Below are 19,031 nucleotides of genomic sequence, written 5' to 3'. Positions count from 1 at the left end.
GCATCCCTGTACCCAGGGCCTACCCCAGCATGGCTTCCCTGGGAGTGGGGCCCAGGGCTACAAGGTTAGTGTTGTGTCAGGCCTTGCTGGGCAACCATGCCAGCCAGCCTCACACTGGACTGCCCCATGATGGGCAGCCCCAGGGATTCCCAGACCTTGGTGGCCTACCCGAGTAGCCACTTCCCACAAGAGCGTCTACATATGCCCATTTGGTCCTAGTGCGGCATCCTCTGTAACACAGGGGTAGTGCAGCACCTCTGCCACGGCTGGGCTTGGACCGAGGACAAGCAGGCCCTTGCCATCTGTTCAGCCACCGTCACCCAGTGCCTCAAGTGTGCTTCCCTTTAGGGGTGAAGCCACAGCCGCAGGGGTGCTGAGAGGTACCCCCAGGGCAGATGGGTGGGAAGGGGAGCTGACAGGTCACACATCTTCCATGCAAGGCTTTCTTTGCAGCCAGAGGTGAGGTTGGGGTCAGGGAGGAGGAGTCTTGCCTGGTGTTCCTCCAGGGACCCAGGGGGACGGGAGGTACAGTTAGCACTCGCCGGCCCAAGGCAGCCACTTGCCATTCCCTAAAGCTTATCCCCTTCTGTCTGCTTTATTCGTATAATAGGATCATTTCAAATAACATTTTAAAAATTACCTGTCTCCAGAAGTCCTGTGCTGTGTGCACAAACCTCATGTAAAGGTAAACTCTGTGCCACAGGAAAAAATAGAAGAATACCTGATTGGCATTAATAACACTAATGAGAGTTTGCAGTTTTAAGTTTCAGTCTGCAGACAAGCTGATGATCACAAACTCATAGGTGTTGACATACTTTATTATAAATACATCTCATTTTATAACTGAACATCTCAAGTAAAAATACATTTTTAGAAATTTATGATTCTGTAGCCCATTACTGCGTCCACAGCTACATCATTCCTTTAAGAAATTCACAAGTATAAGAACACCAAGTATTCACAGCGCTAGAAAAGGAAGCAGTCAGAACTGGTCAGCCCTAGAAATGAAGCCTCGCCGAGGGCAGGTGGTGGACAAGGGGTCCTCCGGTCAGCCTTGTGCCAGCAGCTTGGCCCTGCAGCTCTCACGAAGCCTGGTGATGGTGGCCATGGACAAGCTTCCAGGCTCTGAGAAGATTTTCTGGAACAGAAAAAGTTTAAAAAACCAACATGTTATCAGCTCTGCTGCATCCCCACGGGCACCAGGTAAGGGCCTGCAGCTGCAAGCTTCTGCGAGCTCTCACCAACCCCCTCAGGCTGTGCTGCGCCCTGCCCTACCCTGCCCTGCCAGACTGTTCCCCAGGGTGGGGCATTTGTTCTGACCCTTTGACCCTGAGGGCTTGTGGCAGCTCTGAAGCCACAGCCGGAGCCCTTGGGGAGTGGAAGGAAGGTCCTGCCATCACATCTTTTATGCTTAATAATTTAATAATCTCCACAGTGACTGCTGAGGAATTCACGGTTACAAACTAACCAAAAGTAAGGCTAGCATTAAAAAGTTTTTTTTAGAGAAATTCAAAAAAATAAAAGATAAATTCCAGAAATTCTTCCATAGGTACATATTACATAGCGACTAAGGTCAGGGTGGAGTGTTTCTGTCCTGACTCGCCACGTTCCTGAAGGAGGAGGGCGGCAGGCAAATCCTCGTCGGGTGTGGAGCTGCATTCTTCCGGGATTGCTGCACTGAGCTTGTGCGAGGTCCCTGCTTCTATTCTCCAGAACATTCTAGATGTTCTCATGCGGGATTGCAGAGAGCTCTGATTTATGAGCTGCAAGTACCCAAGTACCGTGCTGACATGCTTTAACACAAATGCATGTTCGACTCCCCTCCCTCGAAGGGGCGTGCCCGCCCTGTGTGACCAAGCACAGCGGTTCCCCTGTGGGCAAGCTGGCAAGGATACCAGCCACCTGGCTGCCTGTGGCGCTCTACGGATACCAGCACTTAAGGAGCACCCGCTGTGTGCAAGCCTCTGCTGGCTGGTCACAGGTGGAGGCTAAGCGGCAGACAGCCCGGGCAGGGGGCGGGGAGTGGGTGGTGGCCACACAACGTTGGAATGTACTGGAGACCCCTGAGCTGTTGTATGTGTTACAAGGGGAATCCCATCTCATTAAAACAGAAAACCCCTGATCACCCTCTGTGCGGGACCTCAGGCCAGGAGGCGCTTGCAGCAGGGACACTGCTGAGGGCCGGCTATGGTCCTGTCCTGTCCTGTCCGGTCTGGTGTGCCGGCTCCTGGACCTAAATGGCAGGCTCATCTCCAGACTGCTGCCAGCATCTCCCCTGCTGCCTGCATCTCTCCTCACACTGGCACCGAAGGGCCCCCAGGCACAGAAGAGCCCTTCTGCCATGCGTGATGGGCTCCAGGTCCACCTGACCAGTGTCCAAATGGCTCAGCTGCAGGGCACAGGTGTGTACCGGCTGAGATGACCCTGCCCATCATCCACCATTCAGAAAACGCTTGTATCCCCTGCTGGCTAGGGTCCCCGACAGCCAGTGGTCCTTTGTCCTCAAGGCTACCATAGGCAGGACCCCTCCTCTCTGGCCCCAGGGCCCAGGCCACGGCTGCTCTCACTCTGTCCAGGCTGCTCCCTAAGGGCTGCCCCACTCCCCCTGGTGGGAGAAAGCTCTAGTCGAGTACTGGCCAGCGTCCTGGATCCTAGGGCAGTCCCGCCAACAGAAGGCCGCCCTTGAGCTGCCTGACAGTGGCCAGTGTCTCCACGCAGAGCTATGGGCTTCCTACGTCCTGGGAGGCAGGGAGAACCACCTGGCTCCTGGCCTTCCTGGCACCTTCCGCCACCTCCCCTGCATTGATGACTCTTTCAGGTGGAAAGGAGAAAACCTAAAATATGCCTTTCTCAGCCTCCACGGCCTCCTCAGAAGGACTGTCAACTCCTGCTTCATTCACTCAGCTGATTGAGTCATCTACACAGCCTGCCCCGGATCCAGGACCCAGCTGCAGGAAGCTGCCCTACCGGGTGGGACAACAGACACAGGAGACCTCCCCTCCCTGCCCCGGGTCCAAGGAGATGCTGGCAGCAGGGCAAGGGCTCCCAACAGGACGGTGGGTCAGGTGGGTCTGACCCCAGGGACCAGGGGTCCCTGCCACCCTGGAGCACACCATGGGGCTTGCGGCCCAGCAGCAGGTGCAGCAGTCAGGCTCCGGGAGGAGGTGGGTCTGGAAGGCCTGCTTGGAGGGAGGTTGGGCCCATCAAGACAGAGGCCCAGGGTGGACCAGGGAGAGGCAGAAGCTAGCTCTGGGCTGGGCTATGGGGCGGTGCTACAGAGCCCACCCAGATGCTCACCTGCATGAAAGTGTGGCAGTCGGTCACAAGACTCCCTCTGGTGATCTCCTTGAACCTCTCACAGATGTCCACCACACTGGTGGCTTCCAAAATAAAGCCCTGGTGCTGTTTAATTAGGGTCAGGGCCACCCGGAAGATAATCTTGGATCCTTCATTGAACAAACAGTCCCAGATTCGGAACACCGTCTGCAGAGAAACACTCGATGCATCACAGGGTGGCGGCCCCAGCGGCCCCGGCCCCGGAGAGGCACCCACCACACTCACCTCCACAGGCAGGATGTCCACAAACAGGCAGATGAACCAGCGGGATACCACCAGGGTCCACAGGACACCGTGCCCGTCCATCAGGGCCGCCACCGCCGGCAGCTTGGTCTTCACCAGCTCCCCCAGGACCTCCTGGTCTGTCTTCAGGCCCAGCATGGCGGGACCATAGTAATCTACCACATGGACGAGAGCAGAGAGCAGGCACTGCATCCCTGGCCCCGTTCTGGCCAGGAGGGCCCTTTCCAGGAGAGAAGATTCCAGGGAGCCTCCTAATAAGCAAGACACCAGGAGCCCTGGGAGTGGCTCCCAAAGTGTGCCGCTGCGGAGGGCAATGAGACCCTGGGGCATTTGCACACCATGTTCACAGCAGCAGTACCCACGGCCACCGAAAAGTGGATGCAAGCCCGGGTCCGCCTCCGGTTCACAGATAAAAACGTGCATGATACACACCCTGGAACTCCACTTGGCTTCAGGAGGAGATCCTGACACCTGCTACCACATGGTGAGCCTCGAGTGAACGAGAGAAGCGGGACGCACAGAAGGCCACTCGCACGCGGTCCCCAGAGCCAACACACGATGCTGTCTCTGAGGGCCACCCAGCAGAGGGGCAGGCACGGCACCCTCTGAGCCTTTGGGACAGTGCTGAGTGCCCCTCCTGGGAGCCAGGGAAGTGGTGGGCCCAGGCGGCCCCACGGAGCATGGGGCTCTAAGCACCACACGTCCCCACATGGAGCCCTGGAGATGCACAGGCTCTCGGAGTCAGGCCTGCGTGTGGCCTCCACACCTGAGGGCCCAGGACATTATGTCCCTCAGAATTCTACAAGGAGCCAAACATACCCACCCTGACAATGGGATTTAGGCAGTACGAGGTCTAAAGTCTTCCCATTTGTCCCCAAGGAGAACCAGGTGCTGTCCAGTCAGTGGCATGGGGTCCCTGGCTGCACGAGCACAGCACACCCCACTAAGACGACGTCTGCCATTCAGGGCCTGGGTGCCAGCTGGCAGCTCATACACACAGTGCTCCCGATGGCATGCCCCCCGGATACACATCTGTCTCGCCAAAGAACTTTTTATGACATTAATGCAACACACTGTAATACATTTTAATGTTTAGTGTCTGCACGTAATAACACAGGAAAATCTGACACCAGGCCCGACAGTCTGGTCTGCCGCTCACACACACTCTGGCAGTCTCCAGGGCAAAGGGACAAGAGGCTAACCGACCCAGTGAAAACAGGATCCTCATGAATGCTGACACGATGCCACGGTCACGTTACTGACTTTCAGAGGCGGCACATGGGAAGCCACACTGAATGCCAGAGGACCCTGGAAATGATTTGGGAGTAGCCAATCCAGATTGTCCTGCTCTTGTCCTCATTCTGCATCTGTCTCCTCCTCTCAAACTGAGAGACAGCCTGGCGCCCCTGGGGAGACAAGAGTAGTCTCTGTTCCTCGGAGTGTCCTGTATGCAACTCAGTTCTCCGAGTGACGTCCCCGGGGAAGCCAGGGTTAAGCCCTGGACAGGTAAGAGGGTTTGCTGAACTCCCAGGAGAGTGGCCTTATTCCTGGCCCCAGAGAGGCTTACAGTGGCTTCCAAAAATAGACCCGCTGAACTCACACGCAGACTACAGCAGGCCCAGGCCAGCCTCTCTCCTCCCTGCATCCTGCCCTGAAGCCAAGGCAGACAGACCCCGTGTCCCTGGCCCACCTGAGCAGAAGAGCACACGTCAGGGCCAGCGCCAGGCTGAGCAGAGAATGGGGAATGTAGCCCCGACCTGGGCCCCAAGTCAGGCTCCCCTGGGGACCGCACGCTTTTGCAAACACGGGAGGGCCGGGCCGGGCTGGGGGGCAGACTGAGAACGGGCCGCGTGTCCCCTGCCTGTGAGTGAGTGGGGTGCTGGGATTCACCCCTGTGTAGTCTAATTCCAAAACTGATGCTCTGCGGCCCCACGAGAAAGCAAAGGCACGGCCCACAGGCACGGGCAACCCTCCAGGGCACGTGCATCCAGGGGCCTCGGGAGACACGTGGGCAGCTCGTGCTCACGAGCTGCTCACGCCGTCCCCTCTGCCCCCCAAGACCCCTGAGCCTCCACCTTGGCCTGGACCACTTTCTAGCTTCAGCTGAGTGGCTAACAACCTGTTTCCCTGTGTCTGGAGGGGAACAGGTCACACCAGCTCTTCAGGATGCCAATACATTTACTCATTGGCATTGATTGGCTCATTACTCGCTGTGCTATCCCACGACAGACAGACGACAGACAGTGCTCCCATGCGTTCCTGAGGTCAGCCCCTCCTCCTTTCCCTGACCCCTCCTCCTTCCACTGGATGCCTCGGGTTCAGTGGTGACGACCCACAAGAGGCCGCCTGGTGTCATGGGAGGTTGGCACAAGCTGCCAGGTCTGTGTGTGCAGCCAAGTGGAGCGCGTCCGGACACTGTGTGCCGACGATCCTTCTAACCCACGTCCACTGCACTGAAACTGGGGAGTTGCTGGCCCAGAGCAGTGGCCGCGGGTGGCACACCGAGGCTGGGCAGTCCTTCACGGGCGGGAGCCCGCTCCTCCTTGCTTGCCGGAGATCTTGGCCACGTCTTTCTGACTCTGCCGGCCACGCAGCCCTCCTACTTTGCACACTGAGGGATTCTCTGTGGAGCTGCTGCTTAGAGCTTTAGGGCTCCTTTATGTGTTAACCACGTGGTCACAGACACGTTCCCCAAAACTGCAGCTTCTCTTTTGACTTTGCGCACGATGTCTTGTGTCAAACTCAGTTTTTCATTTTAACATAATTAAAATTATCAGCCACACCTTTTCTACTTAGTGCATTTCATTCAAGAACTTCCCCCGTACTCTGTAGTCGTGAAACCTTTCTACATCTTACTTTCTCCGTGTCAAAGGTTTTGCTTTTTCACCTTGAATTCATCTGGCATAGAAATAAGAGTCTAACTTTGTTGCCTTCCTTGCGGACAGTTGTCACAGAGGTGGCTGGAGATGACCTATCTTCCAGACCAGCTCCCAGGATCTACGGATCCAGAGACTGATTTCTGGGCTGTTGCCGCATGACCCATCCCTGACCTGACAGCAGCCATCCCCACAATCACGGCACCAGGATGCATCCCCAGGGTTCTTTCCAGCCTGCATGGCTTCACTCTGCCCTCAGGCATCTCACAACTAGGCCTTCCTCGCATCGCACAAGAACTCTCCCTGAGGGAAGAGCGCTACCTTCGCCCGGCAAGATCCCCGCTGCTGCCGGCGCTCGAGCGTGGCTGCGCATCCACCTGCGAGGTCAGCCTGTATGATGGCGACGACGTGGGAGCCCCATACCAGAAGCTGACGAGCTTCTATTTCTTCTATTTCCCACAAGAGTGATAAAGTGCATAGAACTGATCAGTTCCTGCGAAGTTCACTGCGACAGTGCGTCTGTCCACAGGTCATCTCAGTCTATTTCTCTCGATTCAGCTTTGTTACTCGGTGTTCCTCTCAAGGTTTCCATGTGGCCTCTTCGTTTTATTCATATTCTCTTGTTTCTTAAAAATCTGTACAGGTTTCCGATCACAGCACCCTTTTCATTTCTATATACCAGCCTGCTTTCCCATCAGTCCTGCCAGGGCTTGTCGGCTCCGTCACTTTTTCTAAGAACCATATTTTGTCTACACTCCTCTTCCTCACTGCTGACGTTCTATGTTGCTGGTCCTCACCGTGAGGTGTGTGTGTCCCTGCGTGTGGACACGAACTCAGGAAACCCGCACAGCACGTGCAGACAGTACGGCGGCAGCTCCTCCAGGGAGGGATTGGGCGGCCCTGGCCGAGTTTCTGGTCTACACTCCACGCCACCTCCGTGCTTCTCACCTGAGGACTGAACGGGTGCATCTCTGTGACACAAAAAGAAGCAAAAGCAGGACACGCACTGGTGCCGCCTGGCTTGTGTGACCGACGAGCAGTGCCTCCCAGCCCCTTTGTCCTGGCGTCGTTTGGATATTTTGGTTTTGAATCAAGACCTGTTTGTTTCGCAGTTTGGTGAAATGGAACCTTTTGATGATAGGAAATGACATTTTATGGGCTAAAAAACAAGGTTCTAGGGTCCGTCTGGAGCCCCTGTGGGTGTCTAAGTCAGTGCTTACGGCCCGGCCTCCCAACACCTGTTCGTTCTGTGACATGCTGTGTGTGGGATGGCGCCAGGGCAGCCCCTCGCGTCCCCTGCATAGCTGTGCACAGACCCCCAGAGAGACCCTGGCACGAGACAGGTTCTCAGCAAATCCTATAGACAGAACCGAGCTGACAAGGAAGAGTAACTCCTCATGATTCAGGCTCTGGATGCGGCCATCACCGCTGCATCTAGCAAGCGTCCTGCCTGCTTCCTTGCCATCCCCTCCCCAGCAGCTCAGGCCCCCACGGTAGAGTGGGGACGCTGAGGGCTCTCGCACTCGGGACCGCCCCTTCCTAGAAGGCAGCCCACCCAGGCGGGCCGCTGGTGTGTGTGCTTGTGCCCTTATGCATGGTGGCAAGGGAGTGTGAGGAAGCCCCATCTGTCTAGATGCTTCCTTCCTGTCATGGTGCCACTCTAGTTCATGCTTCCCCAAGGCACGTGCCAAGGTCTGACAGCCATGGGGTCCGAGGCCTCAGGTGTCCTCATCTGTAAAATGGATTTGATAGTTGGGCCTGTGGGGCCCCGCTCTTCGACGCCGACAGGGGTGTGTGCTGCAGGGCAGACCCCACACTGCACATGCCCACGGGGCTGCCGGGCCAGCTCCCCAGGAGCGCACGGGGGCTCTAGCCTGGTGGGGCACTCACCGTCCACCCCCGGGGCCAGGCGTGAGGCTCCGAGCATCCCACCATCACGGCAGGAGAGAGCACAGGCCTTCCCCCACCCAGGATGGCTCTGGCCGCGTCTGCTCCCAAAGCCGTCTTGGTCTACACTGTGCGTCCCCAAAACCGGTGGTTTTTATTAACTGACAAACTGATGACTAACCTGGAATTACCAAAGGGAGTGAATATCTGCTAATAAACAGGTAGGACGCGAGAGGACCGATTCTCACCCTGACGACAGTAACCGTCGCGGTGGACAATCACCCCAAGGACGATTCCCAGTCGAAGGAAGGCTGCGCAGAGCCCCGCGGCGCCCCGAGCCCCAACACAGGCCGCGCAAGCTCGAGCAACCCGACCGGCCCGACAGACGCCGCCCCTGCCCGCTGGGCCGTACCGGGCAGGATTCTTCCCAGGAGCGCGTCCAGCAGCCAGAAGGACTCTTCCTCACTCTTGGTTGCGAGGAGCAGGTAGCCCGCGATGAAGTTCATCCCCTGAAGCAAGAAGATGGGTTTTCAGCCGCCTCCAGGCTGCGGCCCTGGGGGGCTCCCCGCGCCCCCTGCTCCTCACGTCCCTGCGCTGCCCCGCGGCCCGGGGAGCGCCACGGCTCCGTCCCCAGCCTCGTGCCGGGACACACCCGACACCGGGTTTCTACCACGGTTTGTCTCGGAAACCAGACCCGCGACCGGGTTTCATAGAAATCACGAAGAACGTGGCCTGCGGCGTGCGGTGCGGACACATCTGTGACGGGGACAGTGCCCGTGGGCTCCAGGCGCCACACGCCCCCGCCTTCTCGGTCCTCCTCCGGTGCTTTCTAAATCACACGTGTCCTCCCCTCCTGATAGGGGGACACCGGCTTCTGTCGGCCAGCAGGATGGCTCAGACACGCGGACACCATGCAGGGAGCCACGTGACGGCCGCGGAGGGCCCACCTGCCACAGTGCGGAACACGGCCCGCATCGCTCTCGGGCCACGCGCGGGTCCACACGCGAGCTCTGGCGTGGGCCAAGGCTTACGGCCGTCTGGGCGATTAAATCGCTTTTTAAAAAGCTATTCTTAAAGACTGCAGGAACTGGTCATTGGACCGTGTGAAGGCAGTTTCGCAGCCCCTGCACGCCAGTCCCCATCCAGGATGCGGCATCACCTATAGGCGCCAGAGCAACGTGAAAACACAGTGGGCCCGCGCGTTCTCGGGGGGACAGCACTCTCACTCTCTGGTCCGCATCTTTGCCGAAGGTCCTGCCCCTCTCATCTCTACAGCTGTGGCTCCTGCCCCTACCCCAGCCTGACCAACCAGTTCCCGGAGCCCGTGACTGATGGATGCAAACTTCTTGCCGAATCCCTGCCTCCCCGGAAAGCCCTAGAAGCAGGAGTGTGGGAAGCAGGAAGCCGCTCCCACTGTGGGCCACAGGCCCTCCGGGTGCTGATGCACAGCGAGTGTGCACATGGGCAGTTCACACACCTCCAGCAGCAGAGGCCACTCGGGAAGTCGCTCGTGCCCCACACAGGTGTGCAGACCCCCTGGGAGGATCAAGCAAGGACTCATCCACCCGTGATGCGCTGCTTCCTGTGGCAAATCCATACAAGATGATGGAAATGTGGTGGAAATGTGATCATCAAGCTGATGAGGCCTGTGGTTGCCCTCGATTGCAGGGAAGATCCGACTTCCAGAAATAACGTGGAAGGAACCCCCGCCGCACCCCGTGTGCACAACGCCAGGGAGTGCTGGTCGCTCCCTGCAGTACATACAGCCCCGCTCACGTAAGGGACGTCCTGTGTGCTCTAGCCTCACCTCTCCCTAGGTCTGATGTCTTACTGCTTCTCCACTTGGGAAACACTCCAGAGTCAGTGCCCTGCATGTAGGGCTTAGGCTCAGGAGCTCAGGAGTGGAATGGAACACGGTGTGCAGCTGGAGACCATCCCTGCAACAGCCGGGGTGCTGAGCATGCTCACCTTCCTGATCCGGACTCCCACGCGCTGATATCCAGGGGCTTACCTGGCAATAGCCCACACCTTCATTGTGGCGCCCGTAGGCCAACAGGATGTTGTACAGCGTCTTTTGTAAACAGGGATCTGCGTTCTTCCGGAATTTTACATTGTCGGGGAAGGTCCTATTCATATCTGCAGGAAGATTCACATGGAATTATCCAGACTGGCCCGTGATGTACCCAATATCCCTAGTGTATACCCCTGAAGGAGGCCCCAAAGTCCACCTGGTGACCCCGGCCACCCTGCCTGGGCAGCAAGGCCACAGCAACTGCAGTCAGGGCGACCGAGGCCTTCACTGGGTCCCCTGCCCCACAGCTGCAGCCCAGTAGCCTCGGCAGCCCCGATGGCACCTGCTCTTTGAAGGGGCTTTTCCCACCACCTGGCCCCCACCTCTCCGCATGGTCTTCCGTCCTGCACCCCAACTGCACTGCCGTCCCCAGGATCCCCCGTAAGCCCAGGAGGACGCTCAGCTCTAGGACCCTAGACGACAGGTGAGCTCCGTGCACAACGCTGGGAAAACTTCCCAATTCTGAAGACAGAAGACACAGTGAGAATCCCTTCCAGAAATCTGATGTGACTAACAACGGGGAGATTAATAAAGTCACCAGCCAGCCTCTCTCAGATGCCTTGGCCCCAGCCTGCCTTCTGCACCAGCACCGCGCAGACGCGACGCCCACTCTTACCCGTCAGCCCTGCAGACGGGCAGAAGGAAAGAAGAGGGTTTGTATCTTCCTTCTAAACCCACTGACCCCACTTGGATGACATTAGGGGGTGTTTGCTGCTGCGCCAGGTGTGATTACCAGGGTGGATGGACCCGCGGCCCCCCCCAGCTCCCCGCACGGCCATCGGGTGAGGTGCCTGTGGGCCAGCCTCTGCTCGTGCTGTTACCCCTGCTGATGGGGGTGCTTCTGTTCCTACCTACCACACCCAAGCTGAACCCCTGCTGATGAAAGAGCAGACGTGACCTGGACAGTAAGCTTTACTGCCTCAGAGCACATTAGTTTTCTTTATATGTTTGTATACAAAAAGGCTTTTTTCCCCTGGAGTTCTAAACATTCCAAAGCTAGAATCCACCAGGAGAATATTAGTGGTTTTTACTAGTTCAGACTCTGGAGTGACCAGCTGTGCTCATTCGTATGTAACGTCCTTTACTAAGAGAAGCTTTGCCCCTCTGTCCCTGCAGTGATTTCTCCAGACCCCGCAGCAAAGCAGACCCAGAGCAACCCCATGATCAGCGGTCCCAATTCTGGGCTCGTACCCAGAACAGCTGGAACAGGGTCTCAGAGAAACATGGGTACACAGTTCCAAACAGCAAACTCACAAAAGCAGGAGGTGACTGTAGTTCCTGAGAATGGCAGAACAGAGGAGCTGTCGGGGTCTGTCCACACAACCCAACGGGGCTCAGCCCCAAAAAGGAATGAGACTCTGACATGCTACAGCCTGGCCAGACCCCCAGAACCCACAAGAGGGCACATTCTCTGTGATGTCACTGACATGGGGCAGAAGGGAGGAGGCCAGGCCAGGGGCAGGAAGTCGCTGGCGGTTAATGGGCACAGTTTCAGTTTGGGAAGATGGAATGGAAAATTGTTATGTATATTTTACCACAATAAAAAAAATTTTATCCAAAAATGTCAGCACACAATAGAGCCTTTCTTTTTTTCTTTTCTTTTTTTTTTAATTTATTCATGAGAGAGACAGAGAGACAGAGAGAAGCAGGCTCCATGCAGGGAGCCCAACGTGGGACTCGATCCTGTGACTCCAGGATCACGCCCTGGGCTGAAGGCGGCGCTAAACCGCTGAGCCACCCGGGCTGCCCACAACAGAGCCTTTCAATTCACTTTTTAAACCAATAGTAACATTCAGTTTTATTATTTTGTGGGGATGCCTGAAGGGCTCAGTGGGTGAAACATCTGCCTTCGGCTCAGGGTCCTGGGATACATTGCTGGGTTGGGCTCCCTGCAGACTCCCAGGGAGTCTGCTTCTCCGTCTGCCCCTCCCCAAGCTTGTGTGCATATTCTCTGTGTCAAATAAATACATAAAATCTTTTTTAAATTAAAAAAAAACAAAAATTATTTTGTGTTTAAGTTTGTATTTCTCAAAAAATCAGAAAAGCAGATACTCTGCCTCATGGTCGCTGGACACTGGGATGTTCCTCAGCAATAACCAAACCACATCCCGCAGACCCGAGATCGGGGATGCAGCTCCGAAGCAGCCTCAGAAGGCGGGGGGTCGTCTGCCCTCCTGGGGCCCCAGCTCCCCATGCAAGGAGAGGACCGGCGGCGCCTGGGTGGCAGGAGCAGGAGGGGCATTCAAGGCCATGCGCTGTTTTCATTCTTGCTGGAAGCGACATGGGCTCTGTGTGTTTGTCTAAACCCACAGAAGGGTAAACAGGTAAGAGTGAATTTCTCTGCAAATTAACTTTTTTTTTTTTTTTTACTCTGCCTCAAAATCTAATTATTCAGTTTAGGTTAAATATTTGGGGCACTTTGGACATATAGGAGCCGGTGAGAAAATCTGGGGACCTGTCAGCACCCCAGACAACAGGAGTCTGACACCGAGATGGGCAGCCCGGCTGTGCAGTCAGGACACACGTGTCACCATGTTCGTAAATCCAAAGGTGCTGCCGTCAGCACAAATCCCTCTGGGAGATTACCCTCCGCATCCCTAACCCGTCGCTGCCGTCCCTGCCAGCTTGCTGGGCGCTCTGGTGTTTGCTGAAGCAGTCAAAGCCCCTGTGCACCCCTCATGAATGCTTAACTGTTGATTTCCCTTTAAGAAAAATCAAATCTCAAAAGCAGCAGGTGGCTCCTGAACATGTTTCCTCTTCTGCGCTAGGACTCTGGGCAGTAGCCCGCTACCCAACCGGCCTGGTGGCTCACCTGTCCTGATGGCCTCCTCCAGCCTGTCACTTCGCTCTCCCTGGAGGAGTCGATGATAATAGCCAGGGTTCTGGTCCATCTGGGCCTGGGCTCCGCTCACGCCCATCCAGACGCGGGCCCGGTGCTCCAGGGGGACACCTTTCCGGATGTAGCGCTTCACTGAAACAGACAGAAGGGGCTGCTCCAGAGGGCGTCTCGGGGCGCAGAAACCATGCAGGGCACAGGTGTTCATGCTTTCGGCTCACTTCTCCCCCCATCAAAGAGGCAAGACCGGACACATGCTGGTTACGGGGTCTGTCACCGTCCCACATTTGTCACCGGCAGGGAGGTGACAGCCAGTGGCCCCAGGGCCTCCCCCATTCCCATCCCGGCGCGGGCTGTGCTGGACGCCACAGGCCAGAATCGGTCCCTGCACCCCGAGGCAGAGCTGGTGACCACCCGGGCACACACGGACACCAGGAAAGCCGGAGGGACAGGAGGCAGGAAGAGGCCCTTGCTGGCCCGGGAGCTGGGAGCTGAGCCGTGAGGGTCAGAGGGACAGCTGTGGGCATGAGCGGAAGCTCAGGCGCACGGTCCAGCCCTGGGGGTGACAGGGACACAGGACCAGGTCAGATGGGGCTCGGGAAGGCCCTGTGCAGCCACACAAAGAATGAGTGTGAGGCAGAGCCCAGGCGGAGGCCCGGCAGTGAACGCAACAGTGGGTTTGGGGACTGGGTGTCCATGTGGCCCGCGTGCTGGGGGCTTCAGCGGCAGGTGTCACCGTCTGGTTCTGCACCTGATTTGTGTATGTTAAGAACTACTTTGAGAGGAATATTTCTACTGATGATAAACATGTGAAAAAGCAAGCATTAACTTTTTAATGACTATAGAAACATATAGGAAAAGAAGCCAAAAACCACAGGATGCTCACTAATTTCCCAGGTCGATGGAAAGATTTGTGAGACTAACATTCAAATGAATTGCAGGAAACCCAAGGCGCTACATTAAGCTTTTAACAGTCTTAATGTAACCCTCAAAGAGTTTATTTTCCTTTGAAAATTCAAAGGTTTGTTGTTCTCCTTTCGTATTAGAAGTACTATTTTTAAAAAAGAAACAAACAAAAGAAACGGACTATAAAAATATAGAAAATAAAAAGAAATGACTTTAAGAAAAAATAAAGTCATGCAGTGAGTGAAGTTCCATGATGCGCTATAAAAAGAAAAAAAATCTGAGGCACCAGTGGCATTTAACAGAAAAATGTCACAGGAGTGAGGAAGTTGCTGGTCAAGAGAGCACTGTGGACCGAGCCCCAGTGAGTCCCAGCCAGGAGCCCCGAGGGAAGCGGCGACGCGGGCGCAGAGGCAGTGTCTGGCTGGTGCGTTCACGTGGACCAGGACACTAGGAGTTCAGGCCGCCCTCGCCCGGCCCGCTGCACTTTGTGCCCAAGTGGGACCCGAAAGCCCTGAAGGAGCAGCCTCAGAAGGCGGGGGGTCGTCTGCCCTCCTGGGGCCCCAGCTCCCCACGCAAGGAGAGGACCGGCGGCGCCTGGGTGGCAGGAGGGGCGTTCAAGGCCATGCGCTGTTTTCATTCTTGCTGGAAGCGACATGGGCTCTGTGTGTTTGTCTAAACCCACAGAAGGGTAAACAGGTAAGAGTGAATTTCTCTGCAAATTAACTTTTTTTTTTTAATATAAAGAAAGAAAAAGAAAAGAAAGCAGGACTCTGACCCCACCAGGACCCCAGGCCAAGGAGTCAGAGCTGTTGCAACTGTTTCCAAGGACGAAGGCTTCTGCTACTTTTGTTGTTTGTTATCTGAAGGCACAAGGTTCCCTCCTAAGAGAATGAAAACAGCTTACCTGTCCCCAGAGACTGACCTTCCCAGCAGGGCTCAGGGAACCCACCCACCTCTGGAAACACAGTGGACCCCAGACAATTAACCTGGAGCCACCTGTCCTGATCAGCGAAGCAGACCCCTGCACTTACTGGTATTTGCCTTTGAAGGTATATTTCTGCAGCTTAGTTCTAACTTAGATGGTGCTGACCCTCTAAGCCACCAGGAGATGGGCCAGCAGCTCCTGCCCTGGGCACTGGTGTAGATGGAACAGGTGTAGGACGGCTGGCCTGGGCCAGGAGGGTCTGCCCACATGGTGTCCCAGTCGAGGGGGAAGGTGCTCGTGGACATCTGCCACGGATAAAAGAGCGAAGAGGAGGAAGCAGACCCCTGTTGTGTCCACTCATGTGGGTCTCGTGATCGCCTCTGCCAGACGCAAGGGTCTGGGCCAGGAGAGGAACTCAGAGTCCCTCACGTCCTGTCCCGCGACAAGCGTGTCTTACCAGGTATATAAGCTTTGTTTACTTTTATGCACTTTTAAGTATTTTTTTTAGAACAAAAGACCAGTCAACTTTTAAGAATAAATGAAAAGGAAGATAGAAGCCGACGTGCTGACACAGGGACTCCCCGGGGATGGACGTGAGCGATCCCTGGGGGCCCCGTGAGGGCCCAGCCTGACACTCTGCCAACCCCGGCAGCCCTGCGACACCAGCTGACCAGAGCAACTACTGAACCCGCCCCCATCAGTAGCAGCCCAGGGGCCCACGGGTTGAGGACGGGCTGTCAAGGGACAGACCCCGTGGCGGTGTGGCCCAGTGTCCAGCAGGAGCCTCCCTCCCCCGTGAGCACGCCCCTGCAAGACCGGCCTGCCTCCACCAACCCTCTCGTCCCACTGCGCTATGTGTGGGGCCACTCTGCGCCCTGTTCACTGGGCCCTTTAAAAGCAAAAATTCACCTAGTCACTGCCTTGCTTAAAAACCCATGTATGGTTGGCCTCTGTCCGCCTGGTCATGTGATGGAGCCCTGGTTCCAAGTCCAGCGCACCCTCACTACATCCCTGATGCCAGTCACACAGTTCTGTCCCTGTAGCTGACCTCTGCCCTCACCCTTCATTGTCACTCAGGTCCTATTTCAGAACGCCCCATATCTTAACTCCTGGAAGGGGAAGTGCATGGCGACCAACGCCCTCCCCACCTACCAGCAGGTTCCACTGGTCTGTTTATCTGCAGCCTGGGGAGCCTGGCAGGCAAACACCTCATTCATTTAACAAATATGGAAGCAATTATAGAGACCAACCCCTGCTGGCAGGGAGGGATGTCTGATTCCAGCCGGAATACTCTAAACCAGCCACACACCTGCTGTATGGCCAGAGGCCAATTGGGTGGGTGTGGGATATAAGATGAAGGGCCTGCCATCCCAGATGGGGCCTTGGGAAGGCGTCCTGGAGGCGGCGTCACCCCAAAACCTGAAGGAGGGGGAGCAGGGTGGGCGTGCTTCCCTGTGTGTGTGGAGCAGCGGGGAGCCCTGGTCACTCTCCTGCCAGCTACCCCCTACATCGGTCCCACTTGGAAGGAAGGCCAAGGGCCCCGTGGATACCTGCCAAAGTCCCCATCTCAGAGGGAGAGAAGGGTCTCTTGTGTCTTCAAAGAGCAAGTTCCAGTGACTCTGCGCCCCAAGGTAAGGACTCAGGGCACCCCGCCCTCTCCCCTGCACCCCCAGGTAAGGGCTCAGGCATCCCCTGCCCGTGGGGGACCAGGCTCCCACTCACCTGTCCCACTCCTCTGGACACCACTGCTGCCCTTGAGAAGCTTTGACCACTTTATGGCGCGTCTGGTGAGGATCACCAGATAGGTGGAAAGAAACTCTTCATAGGCTGCATAATCGAAGTCTTCAGGCCTTTCGAACCCGTAAGGATCGATCCTACGGCAAAGTGACCTGTAAGCCCCGCGGAAAGTTTCGCGCGCATCTGCGCCCCGCGGGGCCGGGCTGCCCAGGTCCCCGCGGGGTCGAGGCCAGGAGCGCGCGTGGGGCACCCCGGCCCGGAGTCCTCCCCCGCGCCCCGCGCCCCGCCCCGCGCCCACCTGGGGACCCGGTCCCGGGCGCGCCCCTCGGGCTCCATGGCAGGAGGGCGGGGGGCGCCCGGGGGCGCGGGGCGGGGCGCGGGGCGACGCCGAGGACCGGGCCACCTCCGGGGACTGGAGCTCGTCCTTCCGTCCGTCCGCAGGCGCGGGAGGCGGGGCGGGGCGGGGCGGGGCCCAGGGGCGAGCAGGGGGCGGGCGGGGCGGGGCTGCACCTGCTCCTGCGGCCCGGAGCGCGGGAGGGGTTGGCCCTGGAGGCCGGAGGGTGAGGCTGGGGCGGGGCCAGGGGCCTCCGGGGGCGGAGAGGGTGTGCGGGGCGGGGGGGGCACCCGGGGGCGGGGGGCGTCACCGCGGCTGGCTCGCTGGCTGGGGGAGCCCCAGGAGCCCCCCTCACTTCCTTCAGGCCTGAGCTTGGAGCAGAGGCTGGAGATAATCCAGCTTGGATTTACCTGCCATACCTCACAGCTTGCGATCCGGAGGCTGCGAAGCTCAGAGTTCTGACCTATGGCCAGTATTTTTATATTCGTCATGCAGAAAAAGAGCAAGTCCTCTCTATTTTTTTTAAATTTTTATTTATGATAGTCACACAGTGGGAGAGAGGCAGAGACACAGGCAGAGGGAGAAGCAGGCTCCATGCAGGGAGCCCGATGCGGGACTCAATCCCGGGTCTCCAGGATCGCGCCCTGGGCCAAAGGCAGGCGCCAAACCGCTGCGCCACCCAGGGATCCCAAGTCTTCCCTCTTTTTTACTTGCTCTTTTTCAGTCTACACTTCTGACCTGAGAGCAGCATGTTGATGAGATCCTCACCCACCTAGGGACAGGCCCTGTTCCTTCCTCCCTCCTCACACACAGCTGGCTGGAGGGGCCCGGATTCCAGTCCTGCCCCAACTGCCGGTGGCCGGCCTGGGAGGCTCTCCGCCCCACCAGGGGTCACAGGGTCAGAAGGACCGGCAGAGGGCAGAGGCGGGTACCCCGTACCACCCCAGAGGCTTGCCTCCAGGGTGGCCTGTGGTTACAGCGCAGAGCGTTCGCCGCTCCCCACGGGAGGCAGGAGTCAGGGCTCCCTTCTCGGCTGCCTCTTCCCCAACTTGTGGTCAGACTCTTGGGAGCAGCATTCGAGGCTATAGGTGCTGCCCGCAGCTGCGGAGGAATCTGCTGGAGGCACACAACTCACCGGCTGCTTACTCAGCGTGGAGGTGGCCACCCAAGCAGCCGTGGCCGCTCCCCATCACATCCCATCACTCCAGGGCAGCCCTGGTCACCCGCATCACTGTGTCCTGGGAGTTCAATATTGTGATGTGAAAACCGTGTTTAATCTGCTTGTCAAATCGTGGAGACCATTAGAAAATTTGCCAACATTTTTGTGTACTTTGCTTAGAACTGTGATGAGAAAGGAAGAGGATTTAAGATACCTTAAACTTTGGATTAAGATTCTTCTGTGGGGCGCCTGGGTGGCTCAGTCAGTCTTCAGCTCAGGTCATCATCCCACGGTCCTAGGATGGAGCCCCTCATCCTGTCGGGCTCCCTGCTCAGTGGAGAGTCTGCTTCTCCCTCTGCCCCTGCCCCTGCTTGTGCGTGTGAAATCACTCTCTATTTCTCAAATAAGTAAAATCTTAGGAAAAAAAAAAAGATACTTTTGTACCTTCGGCCCTCCTCATCTCAAGTGTCCTTTTTGGAAAAATGGGCAGGATCAGAAAGACACCTTCTGTGCGCAGGAGCCCAGGCCACCAGTGAACGACCTCGGCTGAGGACATGTCTTTCTGGGACACTGCAAGCGCTTCCTCATGAGAACCACCTCTGGGCCACCTCCCGACGTGGTGGAGACATGGCCACACCTGCTGCAAGTCTCCCTGGGGTTGGGTGACCTGAGGGGATGCTGATGTGTTTCAGAGATGGTCCATCTGGGACTAAGCACAACC

At 57.1% G+C, this 19,031-nt stretch overlaps 1 protein-coding gene across 1 annotated transcript; it reads right to left on the bottom strand.

The window, feature by feature from the left end:
* Window positions 1-800: 800 nt before the first annotated feature.
* GRTP1 (growth hormone regulated TBC protein 1) lies at window positions 801-17,247 on the bottom strand. The gene is made up of 8 exons (XM_072782323.1): window positions 17,116-17,247; window positions 16,803-16,954; window positions 13,226-13,384; window positions 10,354-10,478; window positions 8,755-8,851; window positions 3,562-3,734; window positions 3,298-3,483; window positions 801-1,138 (listed from the first exon to the last, which is right to left on the bottom strand). Exons 1-8 carry the CDS (start codon window positions 17,151-17,153, stop codon window positions 1,049-1,051), a joined length of 1,020 nt encoding a protein of 339 aa, XP_072638424.1. The 5' UTR covers window positions 17,154-17,247; the 3' UTR covers window positions 801-1,048.
* Between the last annotated feature and the right edge of the window lie 1,784 nt (window positions 17,248-19,031).

Source organism: Canis lupus, chromosome 17 (genome assembly GCF_048164855.1).
Source record: "Canis lupus baileyi chromosome 17, mCanLup2.hap1, whole genome shotgun sequence".
Taxonomy (NCBI): domain Eukaryota; kingdom Metazoa; phylum Chordata; class Mammalia; order Carnivora; family Canidae; genus Canis; species Canis lupus.
Note: the sequence above shows the minus strand (reverse complement) of the source record. Positions and strands in the feature narration are given on the sequence as shown.